Source organism: Puma concolor, chromosome D3 (genome assembly GCF_028749965.1).
Source record: "Puma concolor isolate L17-30 chromosome D3, mPumCon1.1.hap2, whole genome shotgun sequence".
Classification (NCBI taxonomy): domain Eukaryota; kingdom Metazoa; phylum Chordata; class Mammalia; order Carnivora; family Felidae; genus Puma; species Puma concolor.
The window spans coordinates 90,250,265-90,268,611 of NC_141678.1; the positions used below are offsets into that span (position 1 = coordinate 90,250,265).

At 42.9% G+C, this 18,347-nt stretch overlaps 1 protein-coding gene across 1 annotated transcript in view; it reads right to left on the reverse strand.

Annotated features, from left to right (window-relative positions):
- The window catches only part of CYB5A (cytochrome b5 type A), a 38,063-nt gene that overhangs the window by 3,037 nt on the left and 16,679 nt on the right, over window positions 1-18,347 (reverse strand). The window contains exons 2-3 of the mRNA XM_025931069.2: window positions 5,834-5,962; window positions 3,674-3,703 (exon numbers count right to left, since the gene is read on the reverse strand). Coding sequence (XP_025786854.1) covers window positions 3,674-3,703; window positions 5,834-5,962 — 159 coding nt within the window. The remainder of the gene's footprint in view (window positions 1-3,673; window positions 3,704-5,833; window positions 5,963-18,347) is intronic.

Genomic DNA, 18,347 nt, shown 5'->3' on the forward strand with positions numbered 1-18,347 from the left:
GGGGTCTTTCACAGTTGCAGCCTAATTTACCTTCCAGAACTTTCTGAGAGAAGTTCTTCTTGTCAGTACCATGAAAGTGAACTAATTTTGGCTCTGGAACAATACATACTTCCCCAAACAGCTGAATAACTAAGGCCTAAGAAAAAATAAACTGTTCTGGGCTTGAAAACTTAAGAAGCATTCTTTTGAAATTTCACACCAGCAGAAGTATTAGTGCCTCAAAGGAAGGTAAGTAAGGCAGCTTCCTCAGAGAGTTCATCTCCGCAGTTTCCCAAAGCACAAGACAAGCCAGTAGCAAAACAATCAGCAGTCTGCAGTGAGGCAAAGCGACACACAGCAGGGCGCATTAGAGAAACCCCATGAAAAGGCAGAAAACTTTTAGGGAAGGGCAAGCAAAACAGTTAGGAGACCCACAAACCTGGAAACATGGCCTTTAAGATTCCTGACACAATAGGAGGGAAAAAAATAAGTCATTTAAAAAGGAAACGTCACACATCTATTATCTCTTTAAGCAATGTTAAATCTTAGCGACTACACAAAGTATTCATAATGACGGCAAGGCTTTTCAAATTTTGTATATATGAATAAAATTAACAAGCATTACCAGAAGTCAGTGGACTATGCGAAATTATTATTCAGCGATTAGAAGACACAATGAGTCGTGAAAACCAGAGTGCAACGGTTCATTAAAGGTAAAATATTATTGTCACAATAGAAAGTTAAGCCCGGAAGAGTAAAACAGAACGCGAACACAGATCTGTTATTTGTTTATACCAAGTACACGCATTTTACCAAACATGCTGACAACCCTGTGGAAACTAGGCTGGCCTGTCCTCACTCTCCAAACACTACCCTGAGCGCTCATGCTAAAGCAAAAACTCTTAGGGTGTTTGATCCTCTAAAGAGCTGTACTTTGGGGCACCTGGGTGGCTCAGTCGGTTGAGCGTCCGACTTTGACTCAGGTCATGATCTCACGGTCCGTGAGTTCGAGCCCCGTGTCGGGCTCTGTGCTGACGGCTCAGAGCCTGGAGCCTGTTTCAGATTCTGTGTCTCCCTCTTTCTCTGACCCTCCCCTGTTCATGCTCTCTCTCTCTCTCTCTGTCTCAAAAATAAATAAATGTTAAAAAAAAAATTTTTTTTTTTAAAAAAGAGCTGTACTTTAAGAGATTATATATATTTCCAAGTGTTTATTTTCTGTTAGGCTCTTAACCCAGAGGTGCCTGGGAGTTACAGCAAAAGTCTGAATTATCACTTACCACAGTGCTGAAAAAGGAAACTGAAACAGTCTTGTCGATCCAGTGGTCTGAGGGCCTAAGCTGGGTTTCTATGTGTAACTAACAAATACATCAAGACCAACAGGCAGAAAAGACTATGGCTTTTATTATAGGCTCTGCCACCTGCTCACTCCATGACCTTGAGGAGTTCAACTTCACATAGAAAGGTCAATAATTCAACCAGTGCAAGAGAAGCTCTATATAAAATAATGCAAAGCGCCTCGGGTCTTTGCAAATCAAAATCCTCTCATTTATACATTCATCTTTCTTAGCCTAGTCCCTAACTGGAAGGCTTTCCTAACCCATGCCTTTCCCGTGCAGAGCCCACACAAGAAGCTTCAAGAAACCGCACCTGCCAAGCTGGAGATGGGTGCTAGCCATGGTTCTGCAGCGTGTGACCTTAGACAAGGCCAACGCTCGGAACAAGGTCTGAGCTTCACTGTTCTCACCCTCCCTGGAAGGTCTCTGGATCCCACAGGGTCATCACAAGAACCAAATAAGGTCATTTAAACAGCAATGATTTGAAAACCACAACCAAGAAAAGGTATCGACACTCCTGACATCCTCCGTGTAAGCAAATGTGATAGGTACAAATTTGTTCAGAAACATGTCATTTCTGTCTACCAATATCTTACTTTGGCAACTAAACACCACGTTTTCCTCTGGGCGGGTTCAAACTAGTCAACTTTGTTGCATCCTATTTTACAATTCAACTAGATATTTTAAACAGGCAACGCTGAAAAAATTCAGAGCACAGCTTACATTGATCAGCCTGCAGAGACAGACAGATGGTTACACAGAGACACAACAACAGAAATATCTAAGGACTCTCGCCTGGCAAACTAGAAGCCCCAGAAAGAAAAATCCAGAAATGTGGTCACAAATTTTCCTTTACTGTATCTGCCTGTGGCCTCTAAGGAAGATGGCAAGTTCTCAGCCGCTTTCTCCACTTCTGCTGATAGAAGCAATGTCATGTGTGTTCTCAGAGAGGAAAGAGTCTGTCTTCCAGAAATGCGGCAGCGCGGTAGGGGACCCACTGACCACCTCAGCCCTAATTTCTGTCTCTGGGCATCATGGTTTGGGATACGGCTGGATCTACATTAAATCTAACTTGATATAATGAGCCTCATCAAACCTTTGTTTTATTGTAGCTGAATGATTTGCCCTGAAATTATTAACATACTGAACACCTAACAGGAAAAAAAAATGTATTTGTTCCCTGAGAGACTGTGGAGAAAAAGCAAAAACCACATGCATCACAGGATTTCACCTGCCCCAAACAAAAGTAGCCCCCCAAAAGCTGCTAATGTCGTATGAATGAACAGCAGGGACTGTTACAGAGGCAGCAACTGTTACAGAGGCAATTCAAATTCTGAAGTCCATTTCTTATCTTCCCAAGGTATTCGAATCACCAACATTGAACTTAAGCCTTTGGAATAGGGAAAGAAGAGAATATAAATGAAGGTGCTGTGCAGGAAGCAGCACGATGCAAGACTTTTATTGTACTACCGGGGGTATAAAGGTAAGCATGGCCTTCATGCTCTATTGGATTCACTGCTTGGATTTTGCTATAGATTAAAGACAACGTCTTGTCAACAGCAGCTGGTTCTTCATACAAGCCCCATGGAATCCCACTGTTGTCCTCTAGTAAAAGCAAGAGCAGAAACCAAAATGGAAAAACTATCCTTTGTTTCTGTGGCTTAAGCAAAACTTTCCTCCAGATCCTTTAATTACAGGCCAGCAACCATCCTGTCTGCTCGTACTTGTCAGGGATTCTGGTTGTTGGCATCAGTTCTTACTATGGGTTTACCTTCAGAGGTGTGAGATCATCAGCTCAGAGAGAAGGGCTAGTGAACCAGGACGTAAAACTAGTGTCCCTAGAACTGTTTTCCTTTCCTAAGGAAAAATGCCCCCAAAAGTTATTATTTAATTTGACTAACATTAAATCCATGCAACCAATGTTTATTTTACACCTACTATGTGCCCCGGGGACACAGAGATGACGACGACACGGGTATGTTCTGCAAGGTTCAAGTACTAAGATCTGTCCTCAATCAGACTTTATGCTCTCTGAAAATCAGGTTTGTGTCAAATCTTTCAGATTAGAAGCACAGTGCTACTTATAAAAAGAAGCTCTTGAAGAGGTAGCTACTGACATTCATGAGGAAAAAATTACGTATTGAGGGTCTTACGAAGTGAACACATAAGCTGTTCTAATGAAACACAATGGCTGATCCACACATGAAGTATTTTCCTGAGCCAACACGTTACATATTCATCTAACCTAGAGAGACCTATGCTGGCCTCCAATATGTAAAAGACCTCTGTCCTCCAGTTTGACAGACATTAAATACAGTGGAGACACATACGGTCCTGAGACGCTGAGATGATGCACTTACCGAAGGTTTGATTATCTTTGATCTGTCATCCTGCAAAGGAAAAAAAAAGCACATCATGGAATGAAAGTTTACGAAAGCACCATGTCCAAAGCACTCGCTTTTACTGAGATGTTTTAAAAAACCTTACTCTTCAGTAATTATTAGCAATTTACATTCATCTACCTGGGTTGTTATTCACATAGTTTGATCCATCTGAGTTGACTGCTAAAATTAACAACTGATTAAGTGATTAATTTTCAATCTAGAGTTCCAAGGTTTAGAATATCATCCATGATAATCCTATTTCTATGTTGATGTGCATATATATTAGACTTGGATTTTGATCTTCAATTCAGAGAGCAGCTGGGATCTAATTAGATTCTTCTCTTCTATCCTCAGAAATGAGTCTGTGTGTGTGTGTGTGTGTGTGTGTGTGTGTGTGTAATTCTGTGTGATATCCTTAGTGAATTCCTGCAATCTCCCAGTTGGAGGGCCGTAATTTTCTTAAACCTCTGGTTGAGGGAGTCCAAATTAAGGGGCATCTAAAGGTGACCACAGAGGCGCCCAGTAGGCAGGTGAGGCAGAAATGCTGTAGTCACAGCCTGAAAACCCACCTGCTCTAAACCCACAAGTTTTGGAAAGGAAAGAATCAAACATTTTAGGGGAAGTCCTCTCCAGTTACCAGGAAAGTACCGCACTTTGATGAAGTGTGAAGTTGAAGATGATAAAAACAGGTGGATGAATAAACTCATAAACTCCCCGGATAAGTGAGGGACACTTTCAGGGCACCACCTCCTGCCACCAAACAGCAAACAAAAAACCCCACCTCTCCCTTCAACTGAAATTGCTCTACAGCACATTTCTGATCTTCAGGCTTTCCATAAAAAGCCTACTTTAAGCTTTCCTTCATCCCTGATCGTCGTAAGAAACGTCAATCAACAAAACTTTTCATATGGGTTTTCATCTGTCAGGGGTCTCTCAGAGTGCCTGCTTGGGCTAGGGCCACACGCCCATGCTGCTTCTTGTTAGCCTGCTTCTCACAGCGCCTCAGCCCCCTCTGGATGGCTCCTGGTGAGGCAGCATGAGCTGAGAAGCAGACTGGGGACCGTGCTGAGAGACCCCAGTGCTCTCCAGAGGTGAGAACAGCTGAACGCAGCGTGTAGGATCCGCTGCCTGCTTGGAGAACGACACTGCTTCTTCCCAAGTGTTCAGCCGCATTCAGATTAGCCGAGTTTCACATGCTCATTTGAAACTGCCACAGAAGGGCCTAAACTCATATTACCCCTCTAGGTTTATATAAAAGCTGAAGTAGGCCAACATTTTGCCAAAGTCAGTCCATGGACTGACACCAAAGGTAACATTCTCAAAGTTCTGGGGTAAAGTGAGAAAAAAAGAGGAGAACGTGTTGGTTTTATACAAGGTAGAGTGCACTCATTTAACAGAGGTGGGTTAAAATTTTTTTTTAATTTTTTTAGAATTAAAATATCCTCAGACTAATGAAAGTAGAAGGGAGTTTGTTAAGTAAAATATTTTACTCAAAAAAACAAAAACTAAAACAAAAAAACCCATGGTGGATCAATGACCCCCACTTTCTAAAATCTGCTGCTCCAAGGGGCGCCTGGGTGGCTCAGTAGGTTGGGCATCCGACTACGGCTCAGGTCATGATCTCACAGTTCGTGAGTTCGAGCCCCACGTCAGGCTCTGTGCTGACAGCTCGGAGCCTGGAGCCTGCTTCAGATTCTGTGTCTCCCTTACTCTCTGCCCCTGACCTACTAACGCTCTGTCTCTGCCTCTCAAAAACGAATAGACGTTAAATAAATAAATAGATAGATAGTAGATAGGTAGGTGGATGGGTAGGTAGGTAGGTAGGTAGGTAGGTAAATCAATCAATCAATCAATCAATCAATCAATCAATCAATCTGCTGCTCTGAGAGACACTTCATAGTCTGAGAGGCGCCATGGCCTTGGGGTAGAGAGTCCTGACTCCAAGTGCCAGTGAGAACTAAGCCAGGGAAATACAAAGAAATTTCCAGCTGATTTACGACAAGAATGGTGTTCTAAAATCAGGAGGAACTGTTTTTTGCTTTACTCCTTCAATTTCATAGTACGCAAGTCTACCGTTTTAAGCAAGGTCAACTCACAACCTTAAAGAAAAGGAAAGGCCCCCAAGAAGGTACTTACCGGATGAAGCTCTCCAATGATGTACGTTTTGGACAATTCTCTAGCATCTGTAGAGTGCCCGACATCCTCAAAGTTTTCAGTAGCATCCCCTCCAGCTTGTTCCCTTAGCACTTCTTCTCCACCAGGATGCTGTTTGAAGGAGATAAAAAAAAAAAAAAAAAAATGCGTTTTTTCCAAGCAAATGAGTTAAAAGGAAGTGGTCAGTTTATTTAGCCAAATAGGCTACTTTGGAAGTCATAGATGACAATGTGTGAGTACAACTCATCCATAATGTGGGTGAGAACAGTATACTCTTTTGTATTCAATTTCCTTCTTGGAAATACAGAAAGACCTTTCTCCAATAGTCAAGATGCCCATTTCCCCAGGTATTCATATGGCAATACACACATTAGACACATATTTTTAATCCTTTGGGAATGTCTTCTTTGCTTTTCCAGAAAGCTCTCAAAATTGTTCTTCTTAATCTTTACCCAACCTAATTTTAATTCAGTCCTATATCCTGACCTTTGATTTCTTCGGTCTAAGTGTAGACTTATGCTACTACTCCTTAGATGATTAACTGTGTGATAATTCATCTTCAAAAAGCACCCCGTCTGCCCACCAAGCACAGGCAGAGGATAGCCTGTTGGACAGGCAAGCACATCCCCTGCCTCTCGCAGAACTTTCTAGGAGAAAGTTAAAGGAAAGCAAGCAGGTGCACCAGTGACTTGCTCGAGCTGCTGCCAGAGGGACAGATTACTTTTGGGGACTGCGGAGACAAGGAAGAAAGAGTAGCACTCTACGTGGGGTCAGGAAGAAGACCTCTGTGGAACGGAAGCACTTCAGTGCTCTTAGTTAGGTGCTTCGAATGGTAAAACAAAGAAAGGATGGTCACAAAGCAGCAAGGGGACTGACAAGAGCGGCCAAGGCACAAACACAGATGAAGTCCACAGATCTTCAGGCAAGGAAAGGAGTTCTCATTCAAGTCAAAAGAAAGAGCTTGGTTATTAGCATCCTAAATACTTTCATCGGGAAAAAAGTCTTCTTAAATTGAGCCTCAGTACTACCTTAGTTCAAATTTACCCCACCCTTAAGCACATCATCTATAAGTACGTGTCCAATAACTAAACAACTCTCCTTTGCATAACTGACTGCACTCTGTTCTTAATTTCTCCCAGTGATGGAAAACATAGAGGTACATGACAAAGAAGGGTAGATAATTACTCTGTTTTCAAATCCATCTCTCCTCCTACTTTGTTTAAATATATCTACTGCTATGGAAACTTACCAGTTTTCTTTTCCTCTCCTAGTGTAAAAGTTATCCATCTACATTATAGAAAAAATCACCCAATCACGTATGGTCTTGCCATCTCAATAGGGCTGGATACACATATAAGCATATGTGTGAATAATTTTTACAAGAAAACTGTGATCATTACCTTATGCATACTGTTTTGTTAGGTAAAAAGCAGATTACAATACATGTACTAAGAGCATTGCCTAGTGGTTACTTACTACTACTATGTAAACTTAGGAAAATAATGGTATTTATCTCATAGTTTTTGAAGATTAAACATGTTGATATATGTGCCTAGCATGTAACATACAACCAATGAGCATTACCCAGCATTTTTATGAAATATTTTCCCAATGTCATCAAGCATCTTTCCTCAACATGACTTTTCCAACAGCTATGTAATACTACATACCGCAGGAATTTCCAAACTTATTTAAATGTCTTCTACTGGGGGCACAGATCAGAAGTCCACTTTAAACAAACATGAGGGGCGCCTGGGTGGCTCAGTCAGTTAAGCGTCCGACTTCGGCTCAGGTCATGATCTCGCGGTCCGTGAGTTTGAGCCCCGCGTCGGGCTCTGTGCTGACTGCTCAGAGCCTGGAGCCTGTTTCGGATTCTGTGTCTCCCTCTCTCTCTGACCCTCCCCCATTCATGCTCTGTCTCTCTCTGTCTCAAAAATAAATAAATGTTAAAAATAATAATAATAAAAAAAATAAACAAACATGAGAAGCCACACCAGGGTACAGACAGCTGACTGGCTCACTCTGAGAGCCAATCCGAAGCTTCCTGATGTACCTCCAAGGCTGTGGCAATGGAAACCATGGTCTGTTGATTCTGTAACAATCTGTTTAATACTGGACATGGACTGAGGAGTACAGAAGCAAAACACGAGAGATATAAAATGACTAATTTAACTCAGCACCCACAAATTGTGTAAGTTCACATAATATTCTTTCCATGTGGGCAGCCGAACTCATGAGTTCCTTAACTTTTGGTTCCTGTTAAGGATATGTGAATATAGACAAATCTCCCAGAGCAAACCACTACTTTCCAGTTATAACCTATTATCTTCAAAGGAAATCTGCAAATGAGATTAAAAACACAGACTGGGGGCGCCTGGGTGGCGCAGTCGGTTAAGCATCCGACTTCAGCCAGGTCACGATCTCGCGGTCCGTGAGTTCGAGCCCCGCGTCAGGCTCTGGGCTGATGGCTCAGAGCCTGGAGCCTGTTTCCGATTCTGTGTCTCCCTCTCTCTCTGCCCCTCCCCCGTTCATGCTCTGTCTCTCTCTGTCCCAAAAATAAATAAACGTTGAAAAAAAAAAATTAAAAAAAAAAACAAAAAAAAACACAGACTGGCCTTTAATAAAGCATCATAAAACTAAACAAGTTTTTAAAATAGAGAATTCTGGGGCATCTGGGTGGCTCAGCTGGTTGAGCGTCTGACTCTTGATTTCACCTCAGGTCATGATCCCGAGGTCGTGGGATCGAGCCCCACGTCAGATTCCACGCTGAGCACTGGAGCCTGCTTAAGATATTCTCTCTCTCTCTCCCTCTCTCTCTCTCTCTCTCCCTCTCACTCTCTCTTCGCACCCTCACCCCTCCCCGGCTCACTCACACAAACTCTTAGAGCAACACAACAGTCCTCACCCAAAAAAAAGGGCAAGTTCTCAACTTAATTTCTGACCAAGCAAGGAAACAGGAGAGTATGTCTCTACATGTACATAAGCGTGCATCTAGCTATGATTTAAGCTCTGCCTAAACCATCTCTGTGAGGTAGTTTTTTCAGGGGGAAAAAAAAAGTAAAACATCTTGGGTTCCACTGGTTCCACTGACCACTATTTAAGAAAAATTATAGCATCAACAAACTGACACTAAAATACCTTTGACCTTACTCTTAAGGATTTTTTAAACAGTAAACAAAAACAAAACAAAAAACTGACTGGGTGACTCAGTCAGTTAAGCATCCACCTCTTGGTTTCAGCTCAGGTCGTAAGCTCAGGGTTCATGAGTTCGAGCCCCACATCAGGCTCTGCACTGAAAGCATGAAGTCTGCTTGGGATTCTGTCTCCCTCTCTCTGTCCCTCCCCTACTTGCTCTCTCTCTCTCTCTCTCAAAATAAATAAACCTTAAAAAAAGTTTAAAAGTTGATTTTTTTTAATGTTTATTTTTGAGAGAGAAACAGAGCACAAGCAGGGGAGGGAGAGAGAGAGGAGAGGGAGACAAACAATCTGAAACAGGCTCCAGACTCCCAGCTGTCAGCACAGAGCCCGACCCCGGGCTCAAACCCACAAACCCATGGGATCATGACCTGAGCCAAAGTCAGAGGCTTAACCGTCTGAGCCACCCAGATGCCCCAAAAGTTGATTTTTTTTTAAACAAAATAACTCAAGTCTTGATAAGACAGCAAAAGATACAGGACTGGCTGATTATAATATCAAATATTTTCCTTGAAACATATTTATGATGTGGGGAAGAGACACAGAGACACACACTTTGTAAAGTAAATCAAGTCTAATCACGACGGTTTGAAACTTGGTGATTCACCGTGTCACTCTCTTCACTCGTGAGCAGATTCACACTGCAGTCTTTTTTTTTTTTTAATTTTTTTTTAATGTTTATTTATTTCTGAGACTGAGAGAAACGGAACATGAGTGGGGGAGGGGCAGAGAGAGAGGGAGATACAGAATCCGAAGCAGGCTCCAGGCTCTGAGCCATCAGCACAGAGCCCGATACGGGGCTCGAACTCACAGACTGTGAGATCATGACCTGAGCCGAAGTCGGACGCTCAACCGACTGAGCCACCCAGGTGCCCCCACGCTGCAGTCTTAATACACACACATCTCACTGCACACATCTCATTTTAAGACTGTCAGCATTCTTAAGAGACAGACCTGGGGACACTGGCATTGGTGCCATCTTGGTTACTCCCAGGGATGGTGTACAACTATAGTTTCTGCCCAGAAACCCTGAGAAAACTTACTGCTATCTGTTAGGCAGCTTCTAGAACTGGAGAGTGACTCAAAGGAAAGGCAAGGCTTCAAAAGAGGTAAACAGTAGAATTAACAGGTGATGAAAATTATCTGAAGATTTTCTGAAAGATTTACGGAAAAGACCGAAGTACCTAGTCATACACACAGGCAAGATTAGAGGTAACAACAGAGGTGAGGCTCTCCTGAAGACTGAGCCAAGCACTGGTGAATTCTGTAACAAAAGTCTGTCCTCAGAAAGCAGCGCTCACTGGGGCTCCCACTTATCCCACCATGTGGTGGCAGTCAGCAGCCCAAAGAGAGAGCGATGGGAGGGAACACCAGGGGTGACAGTAAGGAGGACACAGGAAGGACAGAACTGGGTGCAGCTATGGAAAAGTCAGCCATTTCCACCGTAGCTGTGTCCTTCTGACATAAAGTCTCCCATTTTTCCAGACGAAGATTTCTTTTTCCACTTGCAATATTACGTGCCAAAGTCAATTCACTCAACAAACACACAACAAATGTCTCTATGCGACAGACACCAGACATGGGGAGCAGAGAAGGTCCCAGCTCCTGCCTGGGGAATTTATAAACTAATAGGGACCTCACAGGAATAATCTGCAACTGTACCACTGCAGGTGAAAATCAATGTTCTGAAACAAAAGAGCACACCGCCATGAAGAATACAGCAGGGACTCAGGAGTGGCTCCGCTGAGCTAAGATACAAAGCAGGAGTCAGGGTCAAGGAGGGGCAGAGACAGAGGGGTGAAGTGTCCCATGGGGGAGGGAACACAGTGAGCTCTGCGGCAGGGAGAGGCTGGCTCCGGGGAGGGCAGGCCACACAGGGCTCTAGATCTTTCTCCTGCAAGTGATGAGAAGCCATTGAGAAGATCTAAGAAGGGAAGGTGACAAAAGCAGAATTTTTTTAAAAAAAATATAACCATAGTTTTAAAAATATAACCTAGTCTTCAGAGTGAACAACAGGTAGAAGGGCAGGAGAGGATTCAGGAAGGCAATTCGCCAAGGCCAATACAGTAATCTAGCGAGAGACAGCCTACGGAAGGCTGGTAGCAGCCAGGGACACGAACAGGTGTAGAAGACACAGAACGTGAGAGAGGAAGGATGTCTCGGTGGAGTGACGACGGTGGATGAGAGACAAGATGCAACGCGAGGACACAGATTTGGGGCTTGCAAAATCGAACGAATGGACGTTGATGCCAACCACCGGGAACGGGAATCCTGGAGGCAGACCAGCTTCGGTGGGCAGGCTGGTTCCATCAGTGCCTCTGCGCACTCACCGTGTCCACATGCCTGGTGAGCCAGTCACCCCCTTGTCTGCCTCTGCAAAATCTCCACCACACAAGTTATCCACATACACATTGCTCTCACGGCATATGAAACCCCAGGTACCAACCAGGGAATACCCATAAAATAACTGGAACTAGCTTTTGCTCTTGGCATCCATAGTTGAAGGGTTATTTATAGGAAAATAGATTTGAAAAGATAAAAGACTGGCACAGCCATAATTCAGAAGACATTAACGGCCAGAGTCCCACCCCACTCCCAAGGACACTTTCCAGGAAGTCAAGGTGAACTTCCGTGGCGTCGACAGTAACACTGGCAACCAGGGCCTGAAATTACAGGACTCTCTACGGCTCACGGCATAAAAGGCCTCAGCAAACGTGGCACGGTGGATCTCTTCATGAAATGCTGGCTTCTCGTGGCTGCTGGGACAGCAGGACCCCTGGCTTCACCCCCACTGGCCACTACTTTCTAATCTCTTCATCTCCAAGTCTCAACGAGGGAGCACTCCAGGGCTCAAGGCCGTGGTCCCCACCCACTCTCTACCTGTACCAGCCCTCCCAGTGATTTCATCTGGTCTCCAACCCAGAAAATCACTGTTCCCTAGTGAGTGCAGTGGAATAACACCCGACTTCCCGAGCTCCGGAGTCCTCCCCCCTGCAGTCGCCCCCACCTCACACGTGCACTCAGCATCTGATGCACGTCCCAAACACAACGTAAAAACCAATGCGCTGCTTTACAGAATTTCCATTCTCAGGAAACAGTGCCACCATGCACCCAATTGCTACAGTCAAACTTTATTCCTCTTTCGTTCCCACTGCAATCCACCAGCAAATCCAGGGGACTCTCTTCAAAACAGACTCAGGATCCAACCACACCAACACCAAGCGTGGATATCTACAACGGTCTCCTAACTGGTCTGCTTCCTTTTGCACCTTCTACAATCAGCTCTCTCACACTGTCACACCATGAGGGCTTTTAGAAGAAGATTAAGATAGTCCAGGGCGGTTAGTCATGGCAGAAGTGAGGAGAGTTACGAGGGAAGTAGAAAACAGACACGCTTCAGTGACACACTGAAGGCAGTGGATTCTGCCCACACTTGCAAATATCCCAAGTCCTTCCATCTTCCTACAGAGAGGGTGAGGGTGAAGTGAGTCCTCCCTCACTCAGTTCCAGCCAGTCTTGGGGCAGGTCCTCAGACTTGCCAAACTCGTTCTCCATGTCAGATCCCTCCCAACTGCCTCTGCTTGGAATGTTCCTCTCCCAACTTCTATGTGATTCCATCTACCCTCATTCATACTCAAGTCGGCTCTTCAGATCCTTCCAGGATTTCCCTATCTAAAGAGCCCCCCCACACACCCTGTTCTCTACCCGCCTCCTGTTTTGCCTTCACACCATTTATTACTATCTATATTTCTATCAATTTCCTCGTAAGATTCAACGAGCACAGAGACTTTAATTGATCTTGCTCACCCCTACTGCCCCAAACCCTTGTCCAGTGCCTGGCATGTGGCAGACACAAAGAAATATTTATAAGTAATTGTTGGATAACTAGAGGAGATGAACACAGGTCATTACACACAGACACACTAGTTTTGGAACCGTTAATATAACCAGTTATGTGGTTGATGACAACTTTTCATTTCAACTATTCTCTCTCCTTTTCCTGAACTATACTAGCTCTTCCCATTCAGAAAGTTCATATTTAATTGCTTTCTAATTTCCTTGATCAAAATATTTACTGTCTACTCTGAGCAAGACATTGTGTGGGACACCAAAAGTACAAGAAAAATCAATGTGACTTGATCCTGAAGAATCATGCACTTAAGTTGAGGTTAAAGAAATAAAATAACAGAGAAAAAACCCTTGGCCTCCATTGATACAGCCTCATGGTTCTGACTAATCATGAATGATCCACCAGGTCCTAAACATGCAGTAATATGCAACACTGCTAACCATGGACTTGAGTCACTCTCCTTGAGGGTCAGGAGCAAATGAGGCACTTAGCTACTGCCCAGCATCCATAGCACAGTGATTCTGCAGCTCAGTGATTCTCAACTTCTTTTCAAGGCTGTGATTTGTGTCACGTGATAAAAGCCTTCTTCATAACAAGTAGCTCTGAAAAAAAGTCACCGGTTAATAATGGCGATGGAAGTGAAGAGAACATCAAGAGGAGTATAATAAAGCAATGGTTTTGTTGCCAGATTTCACAAACAGCTACTGAACACTTGAAATGGGGGTGAGAAACTGAAGGGAAATTTCATTTATTTAAGTGTAAATAGCCACATATGCCCAGTAACTACCACACTGGACGCTGTAGCTACAGACAACACGAACCTTTTCCAAGACATAAAGACAACCTGGGTGAAAACTGCAAAGGCGTTTCATTTGCAGCGAAGGATATGTTTTTATTATATATGTGCGTGGTAGTACACCTCCTCTCAAGGTGAGAAGGCTCACAGGCAAGAGCCTCTGGACAAGAACAAGGGCTCAGCACAAACCAAACTGCTTTGGAAGAAAAAGCTTTTGTCAACTGATTCATCCAAGAAGGAGAGGCCAAGATAAAAGCTGATAATGACCAAGGACCCAACAACTCTTCTCTGTGGTTTTGGCAGGTTGTAGGATCAAGCCTGACTTGTTTTACCAACCCCAGGGCACCACAGGGTAAGGATACTGAAGTTCTTGTCTGTATAATGACAATGCGATAAAGACTAGGCTCACACAGACTACTTTATTGATTTATGTTAATTTCACACAAATTACTAGTTTATTGGCTTTAGTCCTTTTACAATCACTAAGGGTCTCGGTCCTTTCAGTCACATTCTATTTAACATGAGAAATACAGTTGTAATTATACTTGTGAATTTGAGGATTTATAAGGGACTCACAAATATATACAAAAATGAGAGGAATAAGGCAGAAAACAGTGTTAAATAAGTATCAAAATGCAAGGAAAGGGTAGGTCATTCCAGAGGGAGGACAGGCAACAACAGAACCTTCCACGTGCCGAATGGGGATGGTGAGGTCACCCCTCCCTCATTAATGGCATTTGCTGAGCCTGTATGGTACTCAGTGATCTAATAGGTATATTACCTGTTTTCTTAAAAATTTAAGAGCTCAAAAAGGGAGAAAATATTACAAACTTGATCAATATTTCTTCCCTGGGCACCAAGTATCAATAATAAGTTAATGAGTATTTACAGTCCTTTGGACAATACTAATAAATAGAAATAAACTCAGATTTTCGTTTCATCTTAAATGAATAGTACCATGCTAGTATTATTATCAGGTAAACACTGCTGAGTCACATGCAGTGAAAAATCCACACACTTTGGGGCACCTGGCTGGCTCAGTACACAGAGCATGTAACTCTTGATCTTGGGATTCTTGTGTTCGAGACCCATGTTGGGGGTAGAGTTTATTTTAAAAAAGAGGGGGCGGGGGCACCTGGGTGATTCAGTCCAATGAGCATCCGACTCTTGATTTTGGCTCAGGTAATGATCTTATGGTAGTACTATCAGATAAACACTGTTGAGTCATGTGCTGTGAAAAATCCACATACTTTGGGGCACCTGGCTGGCTCAGTCCATACAGCATGTGACTCTTGATCTCGGGATTTTTGTGTTGGAGCCTCATGTTGTGACTAGAGTTTATTTAAAAACAGAGGGGGTGGGGGTGCCTGGGTGGTTCAGTCTGACGAGCATCTGACTCTTGATTTTGGCCCAGATCATGATCTCATGGTTCTTGAGATCAAGCCTTGCATCAGGTTCCACACCTGCTTGGGATTCTTTCTCTCTCAAAATAAATAAACAGAAAGAAGAAAAAAAAGAAAGAAAGAAAGGGTAGATCCACATACTTAAAACCAATGACCAACTTGTCACTCTTCACCTACAGAGCCAACCTAGCCATGACCCCACCCACCCACTCCTCTTTCCAAATATCTCCTACTGGTAAGAATTTGCTCTAATCTGAAAAACACTCAGGGTGGGCGGAGCTCAAGTACTCTTTCGACTGCTTTGCTCAGGAGGGACACCAAGGTTATCAGGGCTAACCCCACACTCACAGCCTCCCTTCAGAAAATGTGATAAACTTCATTCATAACCAAAGTCTAAATAATCTCACTGAGAAGACATGTGGTCTATTTAACACTAAGCAGCTCAATGGTCTCCACCCCAGGTCATTACAAAAAAGAACATGACCCAAACCCGATGGCAAGACTCCCATGGTCCACTGATGTCACAGCAGGACTGTTCAAGGGGTGAAGGCCGGTCCTAGGACAGCTTCTTTCTTGCACCTCATCCCCTAACCCCTGGATCTTCTACACTTCAGTAACGACTTCAGTCACTTCAGTCACTAGAGATACCACATACAACGTGTAACTTTGTTCAAATGAGAATAAGTCTAATTTCCCCACACACAGGGGGAAAAAAAATGTATCAGAGCAAACTACAAGGTGCTTCCCCAGAGCCCAACAGGACACACATATCCGTGGTCAGGTACAGAATAAGTGCAGTCAATGAAGGCCAAGTCTCAGATTATTTGTGTTAAGAGGCCAAGAATTCTAGTATTGACATAATGAGAGTGAGGCCTCAAATCCTTTTTAGAATGAGGCCAAAGAGAAATGCTAAACAAAGGAATACATGCATAATTAGAGGATTTTTTAAATTGCAGTAAAATTCTATTTCCTATTTAGCAATACACTAAATAATAATAATAGTAATACTATGCTAAGAAAAGGACCTATAAAAAATGGCAAGAGAAAAAAGATAAACTTAGGTGCCTCTCCTGATGCAGATGTTTTCAATAAGTAATAAATTCTTATTGGGAAGGCAATAATCTTTTTTTTAAGGAATTCTTTTTCTACTTTTTTTCTCAAGAGTACTTTTTTAAAATTTGAATTTCCACTTTTATCACATGCAATAGCAACACTTTTAGAAATAGCTTAATATTCTTCAAATGATTACTGTCATTAGTTTTTCTTTTGTTGTTATTTAAACTCCATTAAGGTGCAAAGATCTGTTATATCCTTACTATGCCATAGTGTGATTTGCAAATTTTTTTTAGTTTTTATTTAAATTTTACTTAGTTAACATACGGTGTAATATTATTTTCAGGAGCACAGTACAGTGATTCAACATTTTCATACAACATCACAAGTGTGCTCATCACAAGTGCCCTCCTTAATCCCCACCACCTATTTAACTCATGCCCCCCATCCATCTCCCCTGGGAAGGCAATAACGTGAATGAGAAAGAAAACATAAAACCAAAATCATTCTAGATTCAAATATGCAGCCTGCGACTACTATTAATTCTTAAACTAATTACTGGTGAAAATACTCTCCAGGTCCATTTTACGTGCCTACTATTTGTTTCTGCAGCCGTTTTTACAGTTCCTTGGATTCTCCTCCCAGAAAATTAAGATGGGTACAAATTATATTTTTGGGATTATTTTTGCTAGTGCTATCCCCTCCTTAATAAAAACAATTTCATAAATGAGACAGTCTTAGGCTTGATACAAAATAACATTTTTGCTTAGTCTTTGACCTTAACTCCTAGAATTCCCACATGTTAGTCAGTCTGGAAAAAGAAACTGTAAAATTTTGTACTCAAAAGTTAGGTCTTGTTCACAGGACAGGAAAACCTTGCATTCTTGTAAATAAAACCAGGGATGGCTTCTCATCAAGTTCATGGCTCCAGCCACCAAACTGGTCCTCCTCTCCCCAACCCCTCCCCATTCTTACCCATCTTCTGTACCACTGCTAGAATGTTCATCCTCAAATACCAACCGTTTCATGTATCCCGCTCCAAAGTCTACAGTGGTGAATTTCTGCAGGCAAATCAAATGCCTTTTGTATATCTCAACAAAGAAAGCCTCAACACCTGCCCAGCACAGGGGTGTCCTCAGCTACACGAGCACACGTGGGGCCAAAGCTGCTCACTGTGTCCCTCTCTTCCCCCCACAACATTTAAACTTTTCACTGGGAGACAGCCACCCAGAATAGAGATTTCGCCCAGCCTCCCCTGCAGCTGTGTTATGCCATGTGATTAAATTCTGGCTGATGGAGTAGAAGTGGAAGTGTCAGAACCACCTTCTAGAGGTCTTCTCTTTAGAATAGTGTGTCGCTTTGCCCTTTCTCTTCATCCTGCTGTCTGGAATGGGAATGCTACCTTTGAACTGGCAGATGAGAACCAGACCCCTACGGACGGCCCAGAAATACACTAGAGGTATAGTGCTGAGGGCTTGATGGAACACAGCCAGCCCACTAGGCCTGGACTGCAAAGCTTGCTTCTTTATGACAGATGAATAAATTTCTTATTTAAGCACAGTTATTTGGAGTTCTTTTTTTTTTTAACTTTTTTTAATGTTTATTATTTTGAGAGATAGAGAGAGAGAGACAGATGTGAGTGGGGGAGGGACAGAGAGAGAGGGAGACACAGAATCTGAAGCAGGCTCCAGCCACTGAGCCATCAGCACAGAGCCCGATGCAGGGCTCGAACTCATGGACTGCGAGATCATGACCCGAGCAGAAGTCCGATGCTTAACTGACTGAGTCACCCAGGGGCCCCTGGAGTTCATCTGAGATTAATTCTAACCACTACATCCATCGTTTTGTCTACTATGTGCCAGGCACTAAAGTCCTAAAGCATATAAAAGATGTGAATAAACATTATTCCCAGTGTCTAGAAACGTAAAACCAAGTTAGGACAATGATCTTCACATACGGTAAACAATTAGAGCAATATTAAGAGATTAACAATATTAACCGTTGACTGAACAAAGAAGTCTGGAAAAGCAGGGGTTGTTAAAAAATAATCTAGGCAAGAGTTAGAATTTGGATAAACGGTGGATAAAGATGAATAAGTTTAACAAGAGTATGATTCCCAATGAACGCTTACTGGCTGAAATGTGCATGGCAGGCTTGGGTTTGTGAAGAGATCATTCTGAATAAAGCAAAACGTGTAAG